General features: G+C 49.0%; 1 protein-coding gene across 1 annotated transcript; it reads left to right on the top strand.

Annotated features, from left to right (window-relative positions):
• The first annotated feature begins 789 nt into the window (after nucleotides 1-789).
• On the top strand, nucleotides 790-9,143 carry SSR2 (signal sequence receptor subunit 2). The gene is made up of 6 exons (XM_049782354.1): nucleotides 790-827; nucleotides 1,335-1,492; nucleotides 4,245-4,343; nucleotides 4,949-5,057; nucleotides 7,154-7,231; nucleotides 8,625-9,143. The coding sequence occupies exons 2-6, from the start codon at nucleotides 1,338-1,340 to the stop codon at nucleotides 8,733-8,735; spliced, it is 552 nt and encodes a 183-aa protein (XP_049638311.1). The 5' UTR covers nucleotides 790-827; nucleotides 1,335-1,337; the 3' UTR covers nucleotides 8,736-9,143.
• The last annotated feature ends 768 nt before the right edge of the window (nucleotides 9,144-9,911 follow it).

Raw genomic sequence — 9,911 nt, 5'->3', positions numbered from 1 at the left:
TGAATAACATCTTTTTTTTGTTTGTTCTTTTTTTTATTTTATTTATTTTTTTTATTTTGGGCCACACCCGTCGGTGCTCAGGGGTTACTCCTGGCTGTCTGCTCAGAAATAGCGCCTCGCAGGCATGGGGGACCATATGGGACACCGGGATTCAAACCAACCACCTTTGGTCCTGGATCGGCTGCTTGCAAGGCAAACGCCGCTGTGCTATCTCTCCGGGCCCTGAGTAACATCTTTTTTTTTTTTGGTTTTTGGGTCACACCCGGCAGTGCTCAGGGGTTTTTCCTGGCTCCTTGCTCAGAAATTGCTCCTGGCATGCACGGGGGACCATATGGGACGCCGGGATTCGAACCGATGACCTTCTGCATGAAAGGTAAATGCCTTACCTCCATGCTATCTCTCCGGCCCCACCTGAGTAACATCTTAATGGTCAACATCTTTTTGTTTTGTTTTGTTTTTTGGACACACTGGTGGCGCTCAGAAATCGCTTCTGGCAAGCACGGAAGACTACAGGTGATGCCGGGAAACGAACCATGGTCAGTCACAAGCAAGGCACATGCAATTGCTCCGGCCCCAGTGGTGAACATCTTAAAGACGACCTGAAAACCCACCGAAGAGGGTCGACAGGGCGGAGCCACATTGAGTCCCGTAGCATCCACCTGGAGGGGCCTGCAGGCCCGTACTACAAAGGGACTTGGAGTTGGACGAAGAACTACAACTCCCAGAAGGCCGCGCGGGCGGAGCGGCACGGTTTCCGGCCAGCTCTACTTCCGGCCCCTGGGCGCTGACTCTCTCTTCCGGTCCTCTGCCTGTTTCGGATCCACACGGTGAGTATGGAGGCCAGGCTGGGTTTCAGGTCCACGTAGACACCAGTGGCTGGGGGCTAACTCGGGAGAGGGGTGGGACGGGAGACGACACTTTGGTGGAAGACGTGTCATGCGGGAGCACATAGTGAACCCCCCCCCAAGAGAGGTGCAGGCCTTCTGGGACCATATACCCAAGGGAAGAATGCAGGACTAAAGGGTAGGGAAGTCTGGTAGGATGGACCCCCTGTTCCAGGATAGCTTTACTGAGACTTGCCAGGGTGTACCTTTGGTGGTACAGAGGTGATCTAAGGCATAGTATGGATGACTGCTGCATCTCTTTTTTCCCTCTCTCTCTTACTCCCATCTCTTTGTACTCTAGGATCATACCTAGAAGTGCTCAGGGATAACTCCCCAGTGGTGCTCAGGGATCACTCCTGGCTGGGCTCAGGGTACTGAACCCCGATGGCCTCGTGGCTGTCATTCTCACTAGGAATGCTCCGACCTTTCTCTGCATTTTTCTTTTCTCAGAAAATGAAGCTGCTGGCAGTGGTGCTGGTGGCCCTGCTCGCTGTCACTCAAGCAGAAGATGGAGCCAGGCTCTTAGCGTCCAAGTCGCTGCTTAATAGATACGCCGTGGAGGGCCGAGATCTGACTCTGCAGTACAACATCTACAATGTGGGCTCCAGGTGAGAGAGCTCCCCACCACCACCTCACCCCTAAGTCCCACAGCTTTGCTGAAATCTCTCACCGCCATGCTGGGAACAGATCATGAAAAACTAACCAGCTTTGGTTTTGTTTTGGGGACACACACCCAGCAGTGCTCAAGACTTACTCCTGGCTCTTCACTCAGGAATTACTCCTGGTGTTTGGGGTACCATATGGGGTGCTGGGGATTGAATCGAGGCTGGCCTAGTGCAAGGCAAGGGCCCTTCTTTCTGTACTGTTTCTTCAGCTCCAATTAACTGACTGAGACTCTTTGCAGCAGCAGAGAGCATGGGTGAGTGTGTGTGTTCCTGCCCCCCCCCCCCTTACTGTAGCTATACCTTAACCCTCTTCTACTCTCTGAGTTTTTGTGGTGAAATAGGGAGGGAGAGGACGGTGAGGCAGAATGAGTGAGGTTCTCTGTTACCTGGTTTTTGGGCCACACCCGTTTGACACTCAGGGGTTACTCCTGGCTTGGGGGGACCATATGGTGGGACGCTGGGGGATCGAACCTCGGTCCATCCTACGCTAGAGCTTGCAAGGCAGACACCTTACCTCTAGTGCCACCTTCCTGGCCCCAAGATCTTTTATTTTTATTTTTTATAAGATTGCTTTCATGAGGGGCCGAAGTGATAGCACAATGATAGGACTTATGCCTTGCATGCAGTGGACTTTGGTTCAATCCCATATATCCCCTGAGTCTGCCAGGGCAGTTTCTGAGCACAGAGCCAGGAGTAACTCCTGGCCCATAAACCAAAAAATAAAAAAGATTGCTTTCATGAGTGTATATTTTGTTGTCTTGATTTATGGGGATTATATGGGGGTGTCAAAATCAGCAGTGTTGGGCCTGGAGAGATAGCACAGCGGCGTTTGCCTTGCAAGTAGCCGATCCAGGACCAAAGGTGGTTGGTTCGAATCCCGGTGTCCCATATGGTCCCCCGTGCCTGCCAGGAGATATTTCTGAGCAGACAGCCAGAAGTGACCTCTGAGCACGGCCAGGTGTGGCCCAAACACCAAAAAAAAAAAAAAAATCAGCAGTGTTCAGGGCTTCTGGCTCTGCACTCAGGAATCACTCAGAACTATTTGAGGTGCCAGAGAATGATCAAATGTCCTATCCTCTACTATTGCTCCAGCCCTCATCTATTAATTTATTTATTTAAAATGATTTTTTGGGGGGGCTGGAGAGATAGCGCAGCACTAGGGCATTGCCTTGCAAGCAACCAACCCGGGACCAAAGGTAGTTTGAATCCCGGCATCCCATATGGTCCCCTGTGCCTGCCAGGAGTGATTTCTGAGCAGAGTGCCAGGAGTAACCCCTGAGCACCACCGGGTGTGACCCAAAACCCCCTGCCCCTCCCAAATAAAGTGTTTTTTTTCTTTTTTTGTTTTGTTTTTGGGCAGCACCCAGTTATGCTCAGGGGCTACTCTGGGTTCTGTACTCAGGAATCAATCCTGATTCCCTGATGGGAGTTTCCCTAATGGGCTCAAGGAAACTTACGGGATGCTGAAATCAAATCCAGGTCGGCCATGTACAAGGCAAGCACCCTACAAACTGTGCTATCACTCTGGCCCCCGGAAAAAAATACACACATATATATAAAAACAAATTTATATATTTGTTTTTTTTTTCGGGTCACACCTGGTGGTGCTCAGGGGTTATTTCTGGCTCTGTGCTCAGAAATCACTTCTGGCAGAATCCCACTCCTGGGGTGCCAAAATTCGAACGACCAGCCGCCCTGATCTGCTACGTGCAAGACAAACGTTCTACAGCTTTGCTATCTCTCCGACCCCATATTTAATTTTTTAATTAAAAATAAATTGTGGTTCTGGGCATGGAGCTCATGGCCTGTATATTTGCAGTGTTTGCTTTGCTTTTGAGCCACATTCCCTGTCTCTTGACCTGGATTCTTTTTGGTTTGGTTTTTTTTTTTTTTTTTTTTTTTTTGCATTTTGGGCCACACCTGACGCTCAGGAGTTACTCCTGGCTATGCGCTCAGAAATTGCTCCTGGCTTGGGGGACCATATGGGATGCTGGGGGATTGAACCGCAGTCTGTCCTAGGTCAGCCATATGCAAGGCAAATGCCCTACTGCTTGTGCTACTGCTCTGGCCCCAAAACATTTTTTTTTTTGGTTTTTGGATTACACTTGGCAGTGCTCAGGGGTTACTCCTGGCTCTATGCTTAGAAATCGCTCCTGGTAGGCTCGGGGGACCATATGGGATGTTGGGATTCGAACCATCACCTTCTGCATGCAAGGCAAACGCTTTACCTCCATGCTATCTCTCTGGCCCCACCTAAAAAAAATTTTTTTTTTTTGGTTTTTGGGTCACACCCTGCAATGCTCAGGGGTTACTCCCAGCTCTACGCTCAGAAATCATTGCTGGCAGGCTCGGTGGACCATATGAATGCCGGGATTCGAACCACCGACCTTCTGCATGCAAGGCAAACACTCTACCTCCATGCTATCTCTCTGGCCCAGTTTAATATAAAAATATTTTAACAGTAACATAAAACATTAATACATAAAGTATATGAGGTTGGAGCAATAGAATAGTAGATAGGACTCTTTCCTAGCATAAAAACAACCTGGATTCAGTCCCTGGCATCCAACATGGTAACATGATCCTCTGAGCCCTGCCAGAAGTGACCAGAACCTGGAGAGAAACCTTTGAACATCACAAGGTGTGACCCAAAAAGAATCCATAAACTACACCTTCTTTGTTACCTTTCTTTCAGTGCTGCATTAGATGTGGAATTATCTGATGATTCCTTCCCGCCTGAGGACTTCGGCATTGTCTCCGGAATGCTTAATGTCAAATGGGACCGAATTGCACCGTATCCTCTTGACTCTGGGGGATAAAGTTGGGGTTTTGGGGGATTGGCCCACACAGCAATATCTCATCAGTCTGTGAGTTCTGGCCAGCTTCCTGCCACAATTCTGGATAAAGTGGTGAGAGCCTGGTGGAAGTGGTGTGAGCTCAATTCAGACACTTGAGCAGAAATATATTTACCTTAGAGACCTTCACACAGTGGCCAGAGAGATGGGCCATATGTGCTGCTGAAGGTTGTACTGGGACAACTGCATCATAGTTAACATCCTACCTGATAATACTGCTCTGGCCAGCTAGATTTTTTTCTTTAATACTTGCTAAGTATGGGGGGTAATCATATGTGTTTTTGCCATGTATGAGCATTTAGTTCAGTTGAAAGGTCAGTTGAAAGGTCACTGATTTCAGCTCACCTTTTTTTGAGGTCATACCTAGCAGTGCTCAGGGGTTACTCCTGGCTCTGCACACAAGAATTATTCCTGGTAATGTGCTGGGGACCATATGGGACACCAGGGATTAAACCTGTGTTGGCTCTGTTCAAAACAATCATCCTACTGTACTATTGACTCCGGCCCCAACTCGCCTTTTTCCCTTCCTTAACTCTCGAGCTAGGGCCAGCAATGTCTCCCATACCGTGGTCCTGCGCCCCCTCAAAGCCGGATACTTCAACTTCACCTCAGCCACTGTTACTTACCTGGCCCAGGAGGATGGCCCTGTGGTGGTGAGTTGCCTCCGGGGGTTCAGTGTAGGGTGAGGGGTGGTGACCTCAGCCCACCTCAGAACACACTTTGGGTTTCCAGAGCAGAACCTGACTGAATTCAGAGGGCCATAAGATGACTAGAAATTCAGGGTAGACTCCTAAGGAAGGAAGGCCAGTTCAGATGAATGTTCTTCTTCCACCATTCCAGAACAGAGCTGTTGAGATGGATGGAGAGGCCTACCAGCCCTCTCTCTCCTCCTCACATCTCTGCTTTGTCAAGGCAAGCTAGCATTCCCTGCAGTATGAGTGCCCTTCCTTGAAGACAGCTCTTCAGGGGCTGCAGAGAGTATACAATTAACCCTTGTCTCACAAGTGGCTGTGACCTGAGTGCAACCTAAGGTTCCCTGAGCAGAGTCAGAAATGAGTCATCAGCTCCACCGCCAGGTGTGGCCCCAAAACAAAAACAAACAAACAAACAAAAGCTTGGGCCAGAGCAGAAATGTATGTATTTGCTTTTGGAAGCTGGAGAGATAGCATAGCAGTACGGCGTTTGCCTTGCTAGCAGCCGACCCAGGACAAAACAAGAACAAACAAAAAATTTATATTTCCTTTAGAGACCTTCACACAGAAGCCAGAGAGATGGGCCATATGTGCTGCCGAGAATCAAACCTGGATCAGCTGCATGCATAGTTAGCATCTTACCTAATAATATTGCTCTGGCCTGCTAGATTTTTTGTTCGTTTGTTTTTTATTTTTGGGGTCACACCCGGCATCGCTCAGGGTTACTCCTGGTTCTGTGCTCAGAAGTCGCCCTTGGCAGGCACAGGGGACCATATGGGATGCCGGGATTCGAACCACCGTCCTTCTGCATGAAAGGCAAACACCTTTCTCTCCGGCCCCGAGCTCATGTTTTGAATGTACAAGCTCTGGGTTCAGTTCCCAGCATCTCCTGGTTGTTGTCTTGTACTTCCAGTACCATGGGTGTGCCCCCCTCAAAAATGAAATCTAGTATGCATTACCTTGAGTTCATCAATCATATGGAACAGTGGTCTAACAGTTCCAGTTATGTGTTTTTTTTTTCTTAATTTGGTATCATTTCTTCTTCTGGCATCAGTTCCTGGCTCTTCTTGAAACTGGATCAGTTAACAGAAAATCAAAGATTCAGCTGTCTCTTTTTTGTTTCTTGTTTTTATTTTTGTTTGTTGTTTTGGGCCACACCCAGTGATATTCAGGGGTTACTCCCGGCTATGCGCTCAGAAATCACTCCTGGCTTCGGAGACCATATGGGATGCCAGGGGATCAAACCGTGGTCTCCTGGGCTAGCGCTTGCAAGGCAGAGACTCCTTTTCTCTAGTGCCACTCCTCCAGTCCCTCAGTTATCTCTTTAAAAAATAATTTTTTTTTTTGTTTTTGTTTTTGGGCCACACCCCATGACGCTCAGAAGTTACTCCTGTCTATGCACTCAGAAATCGCTCCTGGCTTAGGGGATCATATGGGACACCAGGAATCGAACCAAGGTCCGTCCTAGGCTAGAGCGGAAAAGGCAGATGCCCTACTGCTTGCACCACAGCTCCAGCCCCTCTTTAAAATTTTTTTAATTTTGGGTCACACTTGGCAACCTCAGGGTTTACTCCTGACTCTGTGCTCAGAAGTCACTCCTGGTAGGCTCAGGGCACCATATGGGATGCCGGGATTTGAACCACTGTCTTTTCTGGATGGGCTGCTTGCAAGGCAAACGCCCTGTTGCTGTGCTATCGCTTCGGCTCAGTTGTCTCTTAGAATGAAGTTTTTGTAATGTGCTCCACGCTGAGCCTCCTTCCCTCAAGCTCTCCAGGAGTGCAAACCTGGCGAGTGCTTGTGGCTTGTCAGAATCCTGTGATTATTTTGTTTGTGTCTCCTGTCACTGTGCTATGGACAAGAATCTCTACTTGAGAAATAAGGAAATAACGCCAAAAGCCAGTCATTCCTCAGGCCTGCTGGTTCCCGACAGGCACCTCTGTAAACCTCTCTAGCTCTAGATTCCTTTCCTCTTAGAATCTCAAAATGGGATGGTTGGTGCCACTTTTCAGGAGAGAAGGCGGGAAGCCGAGCCTCACTGCTCTGTTCTTTCCTTGCAGGTCGGCTTCACCAGTGCGCCGGGACAGGGCGGCATCCTGGCCCAGAGGGAGTTTGATCGGCGATTCTCCCCACACTTTGTAAGCATTTGAGGGGTGTCTCTAGCTCTCTGGGGGAAGGAATAGCTGATTGGTTTGCCAAGATGTGTTTAGTTGTTGGTTTCTGGCTGTACTGAAGAATGATTGATTCATTCATTCATTTATTCATTTATTGGTTTTTGGGCCACATCTGCTAGCACTCGGGTTACTTCTGGCTCTGTGCTCAGAAATGGGTCTTGACAGGCTTGGGGGATCCTATGGGATGCTGGGAATTGAACCTGGGTCAGCCACGTTTGCAAGGCAAACGCCCTACCCGCTGTGCTATCACTCCGGTCCCTGAAGGTGTATTAGTTTCAAGGTTCTGGTGTATATACAGACAGCCATGAAATATTCTCATTTGAATCAGGAGTATAGCTTTGGTGGCTTGATATGACAGCTGACTAAACAAAGAACTGCCCTTTTTTTCCTAATCAGTCTTGAATAGAGGACTGACTTAGAGTCCTGGGTCTGTTTTGAAATTTGTTTTTTGTTTTGGATCACAACCGGTAGTACACAGGGGTTAGTTACTCCTGGCTTTGTACTCAGAAATTGCTCCAGGGGACAGGAGTAATAGGGTGTTTGCCTTGCACACTGCCAATTCAGGACAGACCCGGGTTTGATCCCCAGCATCCCATATGGTTCCCCGAGCCTGCCAGGAGCAATTTCTGAGCGCAGAGCAAGGAGTAATTCCTGAGTGCTGCCGGGTATGACCAAAAAAAACAAAGAAAAGGGGCCGGAGAGATAGCATGGAGGTAAGGCATTTGCATTTCATGCAGGAGAACATCGGTTCGAATCCCAGTGTCCCATATGGTCCCCCGTGCCTGCCAGGAGCAATTCCTGAGCATGGAGCCAGGAATAACCCCTGAGCACTGCCGGGTGTGACCCAAAAACCACAAAAAAAAAAAAAAGAAAAAACAAAGAAAACAAAAAGAAATCACTCCTGGCAGACTTTAGGGACCATATGGGATACCATAGACCAAACCTGGGTCTGTCCCGGGTTGGCTGAATGCAAGGCAAATGCTCTACTGCTGTGCTATTGCTCGAGTCCCTGTTTTGAAATTTAAAAGCAACGTATAGGAGGCTGCAGAGAGAAAGTACAAATGATAAGACACTTGCCTTGTACATGGTCCATGATCCCTCATCAGGAATGTTCCCTGAGCACAAAGCCAGGAGCAAGCCCTGAGCACCATTGGATATGGCCTCAAATCCTCCAAAAACAAAAACAGGAGATCTTCTTGGTTGGGCTGGGTTAGGGAGGTCATTGGCTTCATCACTGGGATGTGGATTGGTCCCTAAGGAACCTTCCTGTGCACGTTGTACAGAAAGTGGGGATAGGGAGCTCTTGCTCTCCTTGGGGCCCTCCCACTGCTTACCCGAGTCTCCCTGTCTCTCCTAGCTGGACTGGGCAGCCTTTGGGGTCATGACACTCCCATCCATCGGCATCCCATTGCTACTGTGGTACTCGAGCAAGCGGAAGTACGACACTCCCAAGACCAAGAAGAACTGAGTCGGCGTCTGTGATGCTCTCAGCCTAGGACACCCAAGTGCTTTCCAGACTCCGAAGGGCACCATCATTGACGCCATCTCTGCTCTCATCATCATCGGCCACCTGCTCTAGGATCCCAGCCAGGAGGCCTCGAGTAGCTCCCACCTTCCCTCCTGAAGCCATTCGAACAGGAATAGGAATGCCTGTGGCAGAGACCCTTGGCCTCAGCTCTCCAAGGCACCATGGGTGGTGCAGCTGGCAATGTGGACTCTCGAGGGCCAGGGAGGGAGCACCTTGTTGACTGCCTGACACCACATTACCCCTGACCTTCCCTCCCAGGAGATGGAATGAAAACAGCTACCTGGTCTGGTCATAGGCTAAGGAAGTACTTACCAAATGGGCTTTTATAATAAAAACATGTCACAGAAACACGGCTGCTTCCCTGGGGCATAAGGGGTTTGGACCTTGGAAACACCTTGGTATTGTGGGGTTCTCAGTGCTTCCCACCCCATGGATGCCTCAGCTCCCATCCTTGTGCTCTGTGCCCTGTCACCAGAGCCTCCTAAACCCATCTCCACTCAGCTGTCTTGCTCCGTGGCTGGAAAAGTTGAGGGCAAAAATGTACATGGATGAGTTATTCCAGCTTGTGTATCCGCTGCTCTGAAAAAGCTCTTTCTAGTTTGTGTTTTTGTCTTATTTGGAGCCACACTGGCTCTTTGCTTAGGGGTCACTCCTGATGGTGCTCAGGTATTCCCTGGCCATGTTCATATGTGGTGATCAAATTCAGAATTGACTTCTGGGAGGGGACAACACCTAGCAATGCTCCGGTGTTATTCATCTTGGCTCTGTACTCAGGAATCACTCATGGTGGGCTTTGAGAACATGGGATGTCAGGGATTGAATCAAGGTTGACTTGATAATCAAGATAAGTACTCATGGGGCTGGAGTGGTGGTGCAAGTGGTAGGGGATTTGCCTCGCACATGCTAACCTAGGACGGACCGAAGTTCGATCCCTTGGCATCCCGTATGTTCCCCCAAGCCAGGAGCGATTTCTTGAGTGCAGAGCCAGGAGTAACCCCTGAGTGTCACTGGGTGTGGCTCAAAAAAGAAAAAAAAAAAAAGAATTGACTCTAAACAAGACAAATTTTTTTTTTTTTTTTTTTTTTTTGTGGTTTTTGGGTCACACCCGGCAGTGCT

This window comes from Suncus etruscus, chromosome 10, assembly GCF_024139225.1.
Source record: "Suncus etruscus isolate mSunEtr1 chromosome 10, mSunEtr1.pri.cur, whole genome shotgun sequence".
Lineage (NCBI taxonomy): Eukaryota > Metazoa > Chordata > Mammalia > Eulipotyphla > Soricidae > Suncus > Suncus etruscus.
Note: the sequence above shows the minus strand (reverse complement) of the source record. Positions and strands in the feature narration are given on the sequence as shown.

Excerpts from the sequence above, each read along its gene's own strand:
- SSR2 (XM_049782354.1), top strand. The coding sequence starts at position 1,338 with ATGAAGCTGCTGGCAGTGGTGCTGGTGGCCCTGCTCGCTGTCACTCAA. Across the intron at positions 4,344-4,948 it reads AAATGGGACCGAATTGCACC|GGCCAGCAATGTCTCCCATA; the intron begins GTATCCTCTTGA and ends CTCTCGAGCTAG. Across the intron at positions 5,058-7,153 it reads AGGAGGATGGCCCTGTGGTG|GTCGGCTTCACCAGTGCGCC; the intron begins GTGAGTTGCCTC and ends CTTTCCTTGCAG.